General features: G+C 39.2%; 3 protein-coding genes across 4 annotated transcripts; 1 reads left to right on the forward strand and 2 right to left on the reverse strand.

The window, feature by feature from the left end:
• The first annotated feature begins 749 nt into the window (after positions 1-749).
• On the forward strand, positions 750-6423 carry LOC145908916 (outer dynein arm-docking complex subunit 3-like). The gene is made up of 11 exons (XM_082996236.1): positions 750-837; positions 1780-1984; positions 2484-2657; positions 3117-3204; positions 3301-3456; positions 3958-4128; positions 4338-4465; positions 4710-4777; positions 4961-5175; positions 5545-5709; positions 6163-6423. Exons 1-11 carry the CDS (start codon positions 750-752, stop codon positions 6421-6423), a joined length of 1719 nt encoding a protein of 572 aa, XP_082852362.1.
• A 544-nt stretch (positions 6424-6967) lies between these two features.
• LOC145908628 (E3 ubiquitin-protein ligase RNF4-like) lies at positions 6968-10723 on the reverse strand. Of its 2 annotated transcripts, XM_082995945.1 has the most exons (5): positions 10442-10723; positions 9349-9476; positions 8140-8213; positions 7947-8072; positions 6968-7369 (listed from the first exon to the last, which is right to left on the reverse strand). In XM_082995945.1, exons 1-5 carry the CDS (start codon positions 10495-10497, stop codon positions 7211-7213), a joined length of 543 nt encoding a protein of 180 aa, XP_082852071.1. In that variant the 5' UTR covers positions 10498-10723; the 3' UTR covers positions 6968-7210. The 2 variants fall into 2 exon arrangements, with proteins under 2 accessions (XP_082852071.1, XP_082852072.1); XM_082995946.1 differs by lacking the exons at positions 9349-9476; positions 10442-10723 and adding an exon at positions 8386-9330.
• A 1493-nt stretch (positions 10724-12216) lies between these two features.
• Positions 12217-14314, reverse strand: LOC145909314 (cholecystokinin receptor type A-like). Its single transcript, XM_082996708.1, has 4 exons — positions 14140-14314; positions 13462-13677; positions 13020-13197; positions 12217-12772 (listed from the first exon to the last, which is right to left on the reverse strand). Exons 1-4 carry the CDS (start codon positions 14297-14299, stop codon positions 12217-12219), a joined length of 1110 nt encoding a protein of 369 aa, XP_082852834.1. The 5' UTR covers positions 14300-14314.
• Positions 14315-15515: the final 1201 nt, after the last annotated feature.

Below are 15515 nucleotides of genomic sequence, written 5' to 3' on the forward strand. Positions count from 1 at the left end.
TGCAAAAACAAAACCATATCCTCATGCCACAATGAACAACGACTGCTAAATACGATACCTTGACCTATTCTAAACACAGACAATAATGAACTGACGTCATACCGGGGATATCACGCATCCAGCTGCTAGATCTGGCACGTCACAATCGCAGTTTGTGACGTTAACGGAGCGGTAAAACATATTGTCTTCAGTTGGCCGCCACTTCTGTAACAGTAGAAGCAACACCGAGATTTGAATGGAGGAATACATTGTGTTCAATAACAACCTAACCTTATTCCGATACGGAAAATCTTCATGGCGGTTCGCCTCTCTTTGTCATGCCGCGGCAGGCCTGCTTTAATTTTTTATATACCTGCTTTGAAACCTACAACCAGTTGCATCGATTGTTGCGTCACAAATAACGTTATTTCGCAGACAAACATTAATTAAAAAGTTGATCATTTTATCCGATTGCATGTGGTATTTTTTGTTTATTTTCTCCCCCAGAATACGTTTCATCTTTGCGAAATAACACACTTAATTCTTGTTTTAAATTAGTTTTATTATTTGTGAATAATTTACAAAGACAAGCTCACTTTGCAACAGGCATAAACTGCAAACAGCATAGGAAACTTATGTGATGTCACACAACAACCAAACAACTAAGTTTATGACGTCACAGAGATAGTTTGGCATATTGGCGCAATGTAATGAGAGTTTCTGTATCCAACTTTTGGGAATTGCAAGGTACTTCATTGCAACGAACAACCATGTTTGGCGGCAAAAACAGCAAATCCAAGCAGGGGGCGGGAGACCCGGGTGCGTGGACCGTCTATGACAGAATAGAGGAGGTTCGAGGTACGTTTTCTGCGCTATGGTTGTGCAAAATCTTATCGTTGCGCATGGCAGTATGAGCTTCGTCACTAGTGCTACTTTGCGAACAGAACGTTGCATGTAAAAAAGTATAAAAGGGTCAGGAAGTTGTGTAGTAACTTCCTGTTTAACCGCATTGTAACATTTCGTGTGTCGATCGTCATGTTGCACAAAATTTTGGTGCGGTATTTCCACTCGTGAAAAAAATTTCGGATTATTATTCCCCAGAAATTTTCTTGACTGTATTAGCAGACCTCCCGTTTTAATGCAATAACTTTGTTCTACGTACAGACTAATAAACAAAATGTCAGTTCGCTTAAAAGCAGTGATTGATGAACTAAATTGTACTAAGAACACATTGCGCATACGATTTAATTAAGACACAGGACAACGCACAGCACATTGCTGAAAGAGCTTTTTGTATCATTGATATGCTTGGTAGCATCAATGACGAACTAAGCAAACACAATGGTAAGAATGAAAAGGCAATGTTACCTCCTTTGGAATATAAATATTGCATAGGAATGTGGTGTGCTGGTGTTTAAAATCTTGTACTTCGAAGTAATCACACGTTATTGCTGAATACTGCTCTTCTGGCAAACTTTTCGTTTCTCGACGTTTCGGCTGCAATGCAGCAGCCTTCATTAATAGGTAAGAAATGTAAGTGTGGACAATGTTAAAGCACATAAACAAAGAAAAAACGTTACAAAAGAAAAGAAGAAGTGAAAAAACGATAAGAAAGGGCGAATACACCTGCAGGTCCTCCTGATGAAGGCTGCTACATAACAGCCGAAACGTCGATGAAATAAAGTTTGCCAGAATAGCAGTATTCAGCAAGAAATTATGCCTGGCAGCGTCAGTAACAATTTACTCACAACTTGTTGGTGGTTTGTTAATGTGGGGAAAAATAACTTGTTTTTTGAATAGGAAAACTTACGCTTAAAAGGCGAGATCAGGAGGCGTACTACACCTTTTCGCAGCAGAAAATTAGCGAAAACGAAGAACTTATCACTGCTCTCAGGGCAGAGATTAAAGAGAAGCAGATTCAACAAAAGCGAAGTCTAAACGCGGATGAATATGTGATTCGCGAAGGGTTTTGTAACAACCGGGAAAGCCAGCTTGCAATGCAGAGGTAAAGTGAATACAAGCTCACAAAATCGTGTTCCTAATTTTGGCGCTTTTAGAACTTTTCGGCCCTCGAAAGAATACCTGTAGTTTCAAATAAACATAAACACTTAAATAATACAAAAAAATGCCGTATATACGCTGTATATAAACTTGTTGATCAAGTAACATGCAATTGTTATAAACTTATCTTAAGATAATAAACCAATCATTTTTTCGCATGTCGAGAAAGTATCTTGAACATGAACCACTTTTTTCATCTTTCAACCTAACAAAGCTGTTCAGCTGCAACTTAACAGCTCAATATACAGCACTTAATAGTACGAAAACAAGATTTTTGTTTTAAAACCAAACATTTTTTCGCATGTCGAGAAAGTATCTTGAACATGAGCCACGTTTTTCATATTTCAACCTAACAAAGCTGTTCAGCTGCAACTTAACAGCCCAATATACAGCACTCAATGGTACGAGAACAAGATTTTAATCCGCAACCCTCTGATCCTCAGATACACGGTCGAAAAGGCGATCATGGAGAAAAATGAGCACGTGTTTGACAAGGTCGGACAGCTTAATATGGCTCGACACGAGAAACATCTTAGAAAGAACAAAGTTGAGCGGCTGCTCCTTACTCTGAGGGACCTCAAGTGCGCGGCGAGAACGAAAGATGAAAATAAGTCGAGGTCTGGGCAAAGTTTTCCACATAAAACGTGTTGAAAACAGATCTGTAGTTTCCAAATAAGGGTTTGCGGTGACCCCCATGGGGTACTGTCCAGGGTGTACGTTAGATAAGCAAGAGTAATCTGCTTTTGAAACCTATTTGGCCTGTTTATGTTTTACGCATCTATTTTTCCCCAGTTTTAGTTGTGTTTGGGTTGTTTTCGGTTTGAGATCGTTTAAGGTTTCCGTTTTTTCGCGTGTTACCCCAATTTTTTTTATTTAAAACTCAGGTCTTCGTGGTTTTATAAGAGTTGCGTAAGGTTGGAAATTACTTATGTCGATAAATATAGACCCGGTGTCGGCAACTCTGCCAAGCTATGATGTTATTGTAATTTGCAAGTTCATGTGTGGATTGTACCAATTTCTACAACGTAAAAGGGTTGGGATATCAGCCAACTTAACTCCTATATTTTGGTTTACAGCCAACGTGTTCGCATTTTGACAACTTCCCTTGACAAAATGAAGATGAAATGTGGATCGGCGAGGTTTATCCAGAAAACCTACAAGCAGGTATGACTGCTGCAAAAAGTTACGACCACAGCTTAAAGCAATATATCATACAGAATTACTCGAATTGTGGCAACATCAGTAATATCTATTTTCCAGATTCTTTATCATTTGGAAAGGGACAGTTTAACGTTACCCGGTCGGCTCAACCAACTCGAATCGAGTCTTCAAAGCGTAAAGAATGAGTTGAACAACGAACTGCTGCACATCCAGACTGACGCGAAAAACGCTTACGAGCAAACTAAAGTGGAAAAGGCAGGAACAGATCGTCGTTGTTTACAAAGTCCTAATGCGCATATTAGTAGGCCATGTCTTTTGAAGCAACAAGTTTCTAATTAATGTCATCGGTTTTATTTACAAAAATCCATTTCGCCTATATAAAAAAGTGGCTGATCCAGCTAGGCTGCAATGCTGGGCTGCGAAGCCTGTAAAACCTAATGATCTCGATACATTATAGCTGTTATCGCCAAATAGAGACCTGCGCAGTGGGGCGATCCTGCCAAGCATGCCATTGCATGAAACGTTACTGCGTTCCTATATAAGCATGATCAGTTCCTTAAATCGAAGTGTTTTTGTGATATTCTGTTGGTTAGGCTTTTAAAAATGACCACAATAAGATATATAAATTTAGATTTTTTTTGCCCTTTAGTACAAACATGACGGGTTTGTTCATAGCAGTTCGCTGTCACAGCTAAATCCAGCATACGAGTAGATTCCGAAGGCAAAATTATTTAACCCATATATATTATTTTACAGGAGCAACTTGACAGTCGGATAATGAAGCTGAAAAGAGCGAGAGATTCAACACTCGCACAGACCAGGAGGAGGTTTAAAAAGTTGAGTCAGGAAGGACAGGACAAAGAATATAAACCAAGGAAGAGGCATTTAAACAGAGCCGGCGGAGACTATGCGGTAAAAACACCTTTTGTAAGTTCAGAAGCAAGAAACAAAGGTGTGTTTAAAGCACTAGATTCAATAGAATCTTGCATGAAACACTGGTGCGTTGCCATGCTCTAGCAAGAGAGACTACTTTGTTGGTATATTAAAACCATGCAAAGGTCGTTGAGGAATAGATGTAGCATGCACTTTAATAAATACATTACACATGACAGGAGACAAAGCGGCGGGAGACGAAGGGTCGATTGTTTTGGGAGGAGGTCAGGGCATTTTGGATACTGAAGAAAACCATGGACAAACTTCGAGAGAACATGTGCGTGGGAGAGCCTGCAAACATTGCTGCTGCCTTCCAGCTTCAAATTCAAAGGTTGGTGGTTCGATTCCCGAGGCCGGTAGACGGGAAAATAGGAATGAAAAGTATAACAGCTTGACTACTGTGGTTTTTGGACATATTTTGATGAAACATTTATTTTTCTATAATATATTGTATTGGTCTTGTTGCCAGGCATATTGTAATTGCAAAGCAAGAATCGTTCCGTTTAATTTGTTTTAGAAACAGAGATTCTTTGCTGTGCAATATTTTCTGACACTGTTTTTCCTTCTATTTTTAGGCACAACGAGATGGAAAAGATGGTTGAGATTTTGGATGGAAAAAAGAAGACCATGTCTATGGCGTTAGGTATAGTTAAAACTTTACAACGAAAAGGAATTCTCTATGCGGTTATTAATATGCTACAAAAAATGCGCAGGTACAACAGTTTTGTACTGATGGGTGCCAAAATAACAGTTCCATTGACCCCCAACCTTGTCCCTAACTTGTTACTTCATTTGTACTCGCGTTATATGGTGTATATATGTATAGGTGATTTACGGATGGAACTGTCAAAAATTGAGCAAAGTTGCCAGGAAGCTATTGAGGAAACGAACCGGATCGCTACCCGGAAACGCAACTGCACAGAGGAAGTGTTGGGTAAGATGAATGAAACCACAGATCGTCTCAGGAAAGCCGAACAGACGCTTTTCGAAGCTTCCTGCGCCGTGGACCAAATGCGCAACAAGGTGGCAGCATGCGACTGGGTGAGTGTATATGATTTTTGTGTTTTTGTAAACTTGGAAACGTGCTGGATGCAGGTTTGCTTTCGCACAAGTAAAAGGTAAAGTTGTTTTATTTGGATTTATAGTTGTTGGTTAAATGAACGAATTATTTAGTTGTGATATGCGCTTAGCCTTATAACGAACGAAATGTTGGTATTTGCGTAACTTTTGCCTCCTGCTGGGTTCTGGTGGAAATTAAAGCAGCATTTATACCAGAGACTGTAGTAGCCTATACTTTAGGAAAAATAGTTTTTTCTGGGAAGTAAAATTTAAACAATCCTGACACGTTGGCGCGCATCGGTTTGGGTTCAATATTTTGCCCGACGATGGGCATTGGTTTTTGTGTCACAGGTTGCAAAGCAGGTGAAAGAGAGGAAGGTCCAAATGCTAGTGGAGGATAACACTCACCTGGAGAAATTGGATCCCCACAAAAATATCCTGGAAACTTTTCATATGGTTGGAGAGAATATTCATTCACTTAATATTCTGATAGAGAGCAACAAGGCGACTCCAGAGGTAAATCAAAATTCTCTGTGCGTATTTATAAGTAAAGCGCAAACATTTTTCAGGACATACACAAAAAGGTAAGGTAGTGTTCCAAGCTTAACTTTAGACTATAATCTAATAATCTTACCTCACAGGCAATGTTGGTAAATTTAAGCTAAAAATAAGTGGAAAATGGCAACATAGGCCAAGCACCTGATCCATTTACCAAGAAGAAAGTCTTGATCGGAATGTTTAGCCAAGAAAAAAGGCATAAACTTAGGCTTAGCGTCACGTAGTACCTGCATGGTAGTCACAATTGGGAAGTGTTTAAAAAAAAAGAATTTGCACACGCTCACTGACAACAAAAATAAAGTTTGTTTTTTATCAGTATATAATCTTTGATAAAACAACACACCTCGGCCATATTTCGTTCCTAAAACGAACTCGCTCCGGTGCCAATGGAACTTCAAACGTGTTGTTCAGGATTCAGAGCAATTCCGGGAGCTTTTCAGCAGTAACTCGTCCCAAGAGCTTCTGGCGGAAATGACCGACTGTTGTCCACACAACAAACGGATCGTAATTGACGAAGATGAAGACACCCTACCGACCGAAGACTTCTTCTGTGATGACGACGACGACAATGACGAGTACTTGTCACGTGACACCATTAAGGCGATGTTCGAGCAGTTGTCCGACAGCGCCAACGTGCGGAAAAGGCGAAAACGGCAAAAGGGCAAGAAATAGATGGGGTTGAAATAAATACAAAAAAAATATAGATTTGCGTGTGTTTAATATTCGGGTAAATTCGGTTGGTCATTCCACTGCGAAAAGAGTTTTTGAATAACAGTGAATTACTTTGAATAAAAAAGCCAAAGCTAAGATGCTGTTAATCATTTTCAGTACTGGTAGTAGTACTGATGATGAACCAAGTATAGGTTCGAAACGTTTACTGAAAATGATTAACAGCTCCTTAGCTTTGGCCTTTTTTTTCAAAGTTATTAACTCCACTTATTTTGCACCCAAATGAATTACTTGGTGTACCATTTCCAAGCCCTGTCTACTTGACGCGCACCACATACTTTGCAGAAAAAGATTATGGCACGACTAAGCGAAGACGTGTCAACTTCAAACATTGTTTTGGTCGCATTTTAATCAGAACCGGGCCGTATATGAGTGTATGATTCTAATTATTTTGAACTTTGTAATCATAGAGTAATTTCGCACCTAACGTTTTCGTCAAACGAACCTGCGCACCAGCGGTTGGAAACCAGAGTTATGGAAAGTGTAAAACAGTTTATTATCGTTTAAAAAACACTACCCGGAGCGTAAGAAGAGAAAGGAAATGCCTATGGACGCGAAAAACCTTGAAAAGTAAAAATCAGAAGAGACGGCCCTTCACTGCACCCAAATATGGGTGTTTATTCCAGTCATAAGTTAAACCCTTCGAAACCAGCCCTTTCGCGCAGAAAAAAAAACACTTCGAATATGAAAAAGTAGAATATATGGAAAGAACGCAGCACGGGCAGTGACGTCACGAAATCGGAAGGTAAAGCGGATGATGTGTGCGTTCGGTGAGTTTCTTCCGGCAGGTGGGGCACTTGTGCGTTGTGCGAATGCAGGTTGTGATGCAGGGTTTGCAGAATACATGACCGCAATTGGTGGAACGAATTTCCGTGCCCTTCTGGAGAAGCTGTGCGGCAAAACCAGTGAAATGTCAGTATTTTGCCATAATCGACACTTCGATTTTACCTCATAACGGTTGAATATGCAACGTTTCCATGGCCATATGCGCACATAGCCCAAATAAATTGCCATTCGCTTACAGGGCCCGAAAAGACGCGAACCATTCGCGTTTCCATGTGCGTTTCGTAATCAGTCAGGCGTATACATTTCGGGGAAAGTACCTTAGACTGCTTGTAGCATTCCAGTAGTGTTATTTTATTGGCGTTTAAGTTATTTTAATGCAAAGACCATTCACACTCACACTGGGTATTCACAAGGAAACACCATTACGCGTGCACACCTGCAAAGTCAACGAGCAAGATTCGGATATAATGCCCCATAACACGGGCAACCCTTGATCATTCAGCAGTAAAAGTTGGTGTAAAATGCCCCCTATTACTACGTCACGTTCGCTTTTCGACTTGCAGCTGATTATCGCGCTTAAAATGTGTCCACCAAGCTTCACGAGGAAATTCCTATATCGCTACTTTATTGCAATGCTGCAACGATTTGGTTGTTTGAAACTTAGCAGTTTGTTTACTTACCCTGTCTAAATGTTCCAGACACACAGGGCATTTCACCTGCAGAACTGTTGCTTCTTCAGTAGGGGGAGATTGGCGGTCATTGCTTTGTATACTTTTGTGTGAATTCCTCTGTGTGCGTAGGCTTGTCTGCAAATTCAACACAACGCGGATAGCAGTTGGTTGACAGAATCTGTTTAAACATACGCCGACTTACTTGATGGGCTGGTGACGTCAAATCGACCAGGGGGATCACCGCCGCGTCATCGGTTGAGGTACATGTGAGGTCAACTAAAAAATACAGGCGGAAAGTTTACACACAACGTATTCCCCGTCTCCGATAGTATAAAGGCCTAACATAGCTATAAACTTTCTCATAATGCCTGCTGTATGAAAGCAGGGTACATTTTCTATAACTATCGTCGTAAAGAACAAAGTAGTATCATTGCAAAATCGCACCAACCATTATCAACTACATCATCTTCAAACCAATCTTCAGTTACCTCCAACATAACTTCTTCGGCTGTTTTCAAGCCAAGCAAATCTTTGCAACTCGTCATACCGAATTAACACAACCTTACTCCCAAACGGCAGCTTTAAACTGAAACGGTTCTGGCATCGGGTATAAGGACAGACACAAACCGTTCTACTAGTCGGGACTTGTACCTATCCAACAGCTGATCGCTGCGTCACTGGGAGGCTCAACGCTTATTGGTGGAGCGACTAAACCGTCTCAAACGACAACGTGAGAGAGAGAGAGAGTGAATGAGTTAAATGCCACACAATGGCGGTCCAGGAATTGACGTAACGTTACACACAGTTGGCTCGACATCGCCTTTTTCTTTCGCCTGCACGCATTGATCCGTGGTGTTGACTTAAAGGTATGCGTTCTGCGTTATTGTGATTTGGTGACTCATTGAAATATAGTGGCAACTAGCAACTGCATTCTATGCCAAAAATACGTCAGTGAAGTTATTGAATTTAAATAGTACAATCCACTTTACAACACTGCACGTAACTGGCTTGATAGAATAATGCACAACCTGACACTAAAGCAGGCATGGAGAATGTACACTAACTTCGAAACCCTACATCAAAGGATTTTTGCAAAGCATAATTATAGCAGACAAAAAATCCAAATATACTTCAATCTTGCATATTGTATGTGACATTTATGAAAATATGCATCTTTCTCAGTAAAATGTATGAAATGACATTTATACATTTAGAAAACCTTTCTGGCAAGTGGTAAAATATAAAATGAGCAAGTTTAAAAAAACAATACAACTTATTTTTAGCCCGGCAAAGTTTGCGAAATAATTAGGACCTCAAAAATGTGCTAAAATAATATTAATTCTAAATATTCTTCGAAGCACATCAAACACAAATTTGTACCATTTCTACAATAATAAAGTAAAATACAAACCGATATCTGAGTTTTGCATTCTTCTTCTTCTTCTAAAACGAGCTAAAGGTGGGGAGGAGGGGGAATCGACTAATATAACATCACTGCTTGAATCCGTTCTGTCTCTTGAGGCAACTCTTCTTCTTCTCCTGCAGATCAATTACATAAAATTAACTACTAAACGTGCCATATCAGTCTTTATATGTATACAAACTAAATTCTCTCAATTAGGCACTAAAGCTAACTGGCACACTATTACATTTAGTAAGGTTTACGAGCAATATAGAGTCCGGTTTAAGTAGGTTGGTGTTTTTTGGAGAGGTAACACATGATACAAAGCAAACTAATGGTATGGCTCCCAATCAGGGACAGGCCAGCACAGAAACAATTGGGATAAATTTACAAATAGGTTGTAATCACACACTTGAAATATATAGTACATATGTTTTTGATGCAGTATCAAACATATTTTATATTTTATTGTTGTTATTTGATGCTAAATTCACTTGCGTTTGTTCAAATCCATTTTTATGCATACATCAAAATGACTGCTTCCAAGCATTGTTGTTTAAATTTGGAAAATACTAACACAACATAACACAGGCAGGTTGCAAATCCCAACCCACATATAAATCTATGTAACATAAAAATAATTTATAGCAATCATTCTCTATAATGTAGTATTGTATTTTGATATGAATATACCCAAAAATGACTTGTGGTTGATTTTATATGTTATTAATTAGTGGTTGCATCAATAACAAAGAACAATGTGTTTTCTTTCCGGCAGTTTACAATAATTTGTTGTAATTGTTGTGTCTTTTGCAATGTTTGGTGCCTCTAGCATGTGAGTTGACAAGCGGAGACAACATTCCCCTTTTTTCTTTTGTGCCCCTGTGTGTTTCAGTGTGATTCAATTGTTGCGTTATACCTGATGAAGTCTCGCTGCATGGCAGACGAAACGTCGTAAAAATACAGTACGTGGATTAGTGTTTGCGACCTGGTTGTGTTCCGGTGTATTGGCACTTTTCTTAAAATTTGAGTTTAACAATTTCTTGTTGAATCACCATAAATATTTTCTTCAAGCATGCACAATCACTAATATAGAAGTTACCTTGAAAAAGTTGGAAGTTCTATTACAGTTTCGACATTTTCTGTTTCACTTGTCATGCTGCACTGTTGGAAATTTAGACAATTCTATAATTTACCTTTGAAAATAAAACAATAAGACTATGTGTACAAAGGAAAATATCTATGGGGGCATTTCTTATTAGAAAATCGTATTTCACCCAAAGAGGCATCCTCAGTTTCTGTGTTATGGTAATTAAGGCTATGATTATTAATTTGTACTTTTGTCGATTTTATCTGAAACAAACCTTCAAAAGGTTTTTTGATTTGTTGCTAAGAATAGTAACATACTGTGTATATAAAAGTTTTTTCTCAAAAGATAATACAATAGGTTAGTTAGAAAATCAATGCAAATCACTGAAATTTATTATTTTATTTACCAAGAAAGCTCAATTACATAGGCCTACAGTCTGAAACAATTCAGATCAGTCATATTTTTCAACCTGGTGTCAAACTTTTTAGAAAAGACTTCTACCAAAAGAAGATTACATGAGCTTCAAAACTTGTTTCACGAAAAAATCTTGTGTATTGTTGTCTAATAATGGTTTTATTCTAGCTAACAGGAAATCTGCCAACATCATTTAACGCATCTACTCATCTACAGCGGGCTTGACTAAAATCCTGACTGCCTGACTCGCCTGACTTCAGCACCAGTGTTTCCAAAAAAATTCAGGAAAAATAGCCATGCAATCTGTGCGTTGCAATTGCCTGACTTTCGTGAATGTGTGTTGGAATTGCCTGACTTTCGTGATTGTATGTTGGAATTGCCTGACTTCTGTGTTTTGGAATTGCCTGACTTTCTTGATTGTGCGTTGCAATTGCCTGACTTCTGTGTTTTGGAATTGCCTGACTTTCGTGATTGTGCGCTGTCATTGCCTGACTTCCGTGAATGCGTATTGGAATTGCCTGACTTTCGTGATTGTGTTTTCGAATTGCCTGACTTTCGTGATTGTGTGTTGGATTCGCAGAACATTCTCATCTTCAGACTTTCTATAGGTCTTTCAAGGGTCTAAGTAACAGCGCAAATACTCCCAATCACACAAAAGCTGCGCAAATCCTGTGCCCATTCTAAAACAAAAGTCATGCATTTAAAATACAAACGTATGCAAGTCAGGCAATTGCAACGCACATTCACGAAAACCAGAAGTCAGGCAATCAGGCGACTTTTCCTAAAAATAGTTTTGGAAACACTGCTGTTGAAGTCAGGCAAGTCAGGCAGTCAGGATTTTAGTCAAACCGATCTACAGCTTTCTAATTTTTTAGTATCGTTCTCAGGCACAACTTTTTATTGGTATAATTTTCAATTTGGGTACAAGCTAGAACGTACGTATGAATGTCATTACAACATAGTAGCTATTCTAATGATTTTACCCACTTACACGAAATGTTTGAAGCAACCTCCGAGACTTATCGATAACGTACTTACAACAAAACGCGATGACTAATATGTATTGACCAGTCGAAGAAGAAACAAAACAGCTGTGAAAAACTTTTTCGTGCATTTAAAACCTGTACCTAAGTTTACCTTCCTCAAATGGGATTTATTTGAACATACGCTATAGTGCTTGGATGCAAAAATGTGACCATTTGCTAATTTTACTATTTTTTGGCAGTTCAGTTTGTTTGGTAATTTAGTATGCCTAAAAACCCCAAAATGTCGTTAGAAATCTACACAGGTTTAGAAACACGTTGGTATGTGTTGTTTATTCGTTGCACTATCTATATTTGAAACGACGATTTTATTAAATACAAACAGCATTTTTATTGTGAACAGAAGATCTTCTTCACAAGCCTTTTGGAAGCGTTTCTCAGTGTCTTTGATCCCAAATTGTACATCACCGGATTCATGCACTCGCTGAAACGCAGTAGCACGTACGAAATCGCTCCAAACCAATAATCATCGTTAGGACTTTTGCGAGCCTCTGGCGTTGCTGTGGACCACAGTAAATACACCGTGACCGGTATGTAACCGATCATAAACGATATCACAATAAGAGTGAGCTGCGTGAACGTGCTCAGATCATGATGATGTGCAGCTTCCTTCGAATTGGTCTGAGTCACTCGAGTGTGACCGACCGAGTCACGTGAGCTTGACTGCGTCAGTTGACTGGGATTGGTGGAATTTTTTGAAGTCACTTTGCCGTGTCCTGGAAGCGTGAAGCTCCTATTTACGTACGTGTTGTGTTTGTTGTATGTGGAATCGGTAATTTCGTGATAACTGCTGAATGATGTCAGAGTCATGCTAGTTGGGACGTCACCGTGGTTCCTGGATTGCGAAGTGCGGTAATTTATGCTCGATAGATGTCGCTCGCGGTACCTGAATTAGAAGAACGTGTTTGTGCGCCCGACCCATATACCAATAAGAAAACCTAATCGGGATTCGTGGCAAGGGTATTCTGGACCAGAACATTGCAATGTGGCATATTGAATATTAAACATGGTTTTGGTTTTCTTTAAAGGTTCAGTTGCGTTATTATCTTGATTTGTTACTATATTGTTAGATAAAGACAACTAAATTTGTATGTAATTTTGTTGTGCACCAGATTATTGCCAAAAATGCTTACCTTCGCTTTTGAATAAGTGTTCTAGCGATTGCAATGGAAAGGACGGTTATTACCACGACAGGTAGGTAGAAGAGAGTTGTGTTCACAATGTAAATGTAAATGTCGTATTGGTCAACGCAGCAATTCTGATTACTGACAAGCGAACAAGAAGGCCAATAACTTCCATGCTGTCGATTGCCTGCAAAATAATTTATGTATGTTTGCTGTTTTGTTGCATGATGTTGTTGGAATAGACGGAGTCTAATTTGCGTTTATGGTGATATAAGTGGTTACGTAAGCCTGAAACACAGTTGTTTGGGGGAAAGTAGCATATAGGTATATTACTCGATTTGAAACACTCTTCGATACTGTCTTGCTAAACTCGGTTTTACTGGAATCTCTTTATTTTAAACGTAAAGCATTAAAAAACACAGCATGCATTTCCGAAATATTATCCGCAAACCTTTGTTTAAATCCACTTCCATGAACACGGCCAAAGGTACAGAGGTTCCCGTTGCGATCAGCCAAAGGATTAAGATGTAAATAAGAGTGTGGTGTTTTGTAATTTTGGAAACAAAAAATGGACGATGAACCGCCGTAAAACGAAGTGCAGCAAACGATACGATGTGCAGGGCAGTGACGTAATTGGTTGCGTAGTCGCTCACCCAATAGAACTTGCCTGTAAGGACAGATATATATTGAGAATCAAAAATGTTATCATGCTGTGACGTTTCACATATTTTTGTATGGTTTGAAGTTGAAGGTACAGATTTGTGAAGTTGGAATTCAGAGCCCCACGCTTCACAGCCCCACATAAGGTGTTTAATGACACGGAAGCGCGTTATTAAAAAGACGCGCCTTCAACCCGTAAGCAAATTCAAAGATAAATAATAGAACATATACAAGCAATGAGCCAATAACGATCAGTGAGCTACTGATGGCAGTGTTCACACGACCAGTTAGACGACGAAACCGCCGTTACTCAACTGCACTGATGAGAACTGATAGATCGATGGAATGTGCACAACTGTCTGCAGCTTACTAATATATTACACAAAAATGACGCCTATGTTTATCAATATTAAATTGCATCCTTAAATTCCGCAGTATTTTTCCTGGAGATGAAGAAACGAATACTCACATAATCCGTCACCCCATAGCCACTCTTGGAAGCCCCAGGTTCGTCGGTAGAGCCATAAAGGTGAGCAGCATATGGCTGATATCAAGTCAGACATGCACAAACTCAATATGAAGTAATTCGCCTTGGTGTGCAGCGATTTGTTCCTAGCAATTACAGCCATGGTCAAGGTGCTACCGGTGGCGCTGACCAAAAGGAAAATTCCAATAATTGCAGATAGAGCGACCTTCGTTGAGTAATTTGGTATATCTGCAAATAACACAAGGAATAAATCAGTATTTAAAAACAGGATCATCGATTTTGTTGAAAATTTTAATGCGATGTGTCCAATTATTTGCTGTGGGTCCGTTATAGTCATTTGTGCAGTTACCTACACTATTCTTGCTCCGGTTCCAGCACATCTGCACGTCAAGGGTGTGTTGTCAAAAAAATCGTTAGAGACAGTCGGACATACTCATAAATAAGCAAAGTGGAGTCAGTAATATTAATTATGTAGAAAGACTGTTAAGTATCTTAAACACAGGTATCGACCACCTTCTTTTTGTGTGAAAGTCTAATTTGACTTTAAGGTAGGCCTATATACTTGCAAGTTTGCATGCTGGCCCATAATTTTAAGCTAAAAACATCTTGGCCAATAGTTCGTACACCTTGAAACTGGCAACGTCCTGTATTGACATGACAAAGAGCGATATTTGATGACAAACAATATCGTTGCAACGTGCTTGGGTTGCTAACTGCTCTAGGTTCCCTCTGAAAACTCATAGAAAACCTGTTTGCTTTCTAATGGGTGTGCTAACAACGTTGTGCACCACAATAATGCCTATTGTGAGGGGTGGAAAATAGCGGGTTTAACAGACTATTGTGATAAGCAGACTTACAACTATACGACTAAGGCGGATTCGGAAAAAAAATCGGTTTTAAGAGGATGTGTGTTGTATTTCTAATTTAAAAACGACTGGTTCTTTCTCCATATGTTACGTTTCGTTGTTGCTGTCAGGCATATTGTAATTTTTGGGCCTTCCACTATCACAGGCGAAACGTTGTTAGAATCAAATCAACGTTTAATTGTACTAAAAGGTCAGTTCCCCAGAAATTGTAAGTTGTTGTGGCATATGGTACATTCACATTCACCACGACAATTCAACTGCCGAAACCTCTGTGTACAGCGTGGTTTGTCCACAACCAGCAAAAATCATTCGCGAAGCGCTTACGTAACTCTTTAAAACATCGGAATCAATATAAACTATAAATTGCAAGCCGTAAACTATAATAAACTTCCAATAATGCTTACCAATATCAACCATGGCTGTTGTAGTCACATTGTCAGTCATATACGCTGCCCCTGTAACGTAACTTCTTGCAAAAATGCTGAAAATCAT

Source organism: Ascidia mentula, chromosome 7 (assembly GCF_947561715.1).
Source record: "Ascidia mentula chromosome 7, kaAscMent1.1, whole genome shotgun sequence".
Lineage (NCBI taxonomy): Eukaryota > Metazoa > Chordata > Ascidiacea > Phlebobranchia > Ascidiidae > Ascidia > Ascidia mentula.

Excerpts from the sequence above, each read along its gene's own strand:
- LOC145908916 (XM_082996236.1), top strand. The coding sequence starts at position 750 with ATGTTTGGCGGCAAAAACAGCAAATCCAAGCAGGGGGCGGGAGACCCG. Across the intron at positions 1,985-2,483 it reads AGCCAGCTTGCAATGCAGAG|ATACACGGTCGAAAAGGCGA; the intron begins GTAAAGTGAATA and ends TCTGATCCTCAG. Across the intron at positions 4,778-4,960 it reads GACCATGTCTATGGCGTTAG|GTGATTTACGGATGGAACTG; the intron begins GTATAGTTAAAA and ends ATATATGTATAG.
- LOC145908628 (XM_082995945.1), bottom strand. The coding sequence starts at position 10,497 with ATGACAAGTGAAACAGAAAATGTCGAAACTGTAATAGAACTTCCAACT. Across the intron at positions 9,477-10,441 it reads GAACTTCCAACTTTTTCAAG|GAGAAGAAGAAGAGTTGCCT; the intron begins GTAACTTCTATA and ends ATTGATCTGCAG. Across the intron at positions 8,073-8,139 it reads TGACGTCACCAGCCCATCAA|ACAAGCCTACGCACACAGAG; the intron begins GTAAGTCGGCGT and ends TTGAATTTGCAG.
- LOC145909314 (XM_082996708.1), bottom strand. The coding sequence starts at position 14,299 with ATGGCTGTAATTGCTAGGAACAAATCGCTGCACACCAAGGCGAATTAC. Across the intron at positions 13,198-13,461 it reads GGAAGTGGATTTAAACAAAG|GCAATCGACAGCATGGAAGT; the intron begins GTTTGCGGATAA and ends ATTATTTTGCAG. Across the intron at positions 12,773-13,019 it reads ACACTTATTCAAAAGCGAAG|GTACCGCGAGCGACATCTAT; the intron begins GTAAGCATTTTT and ends CTTCTAATTCAG.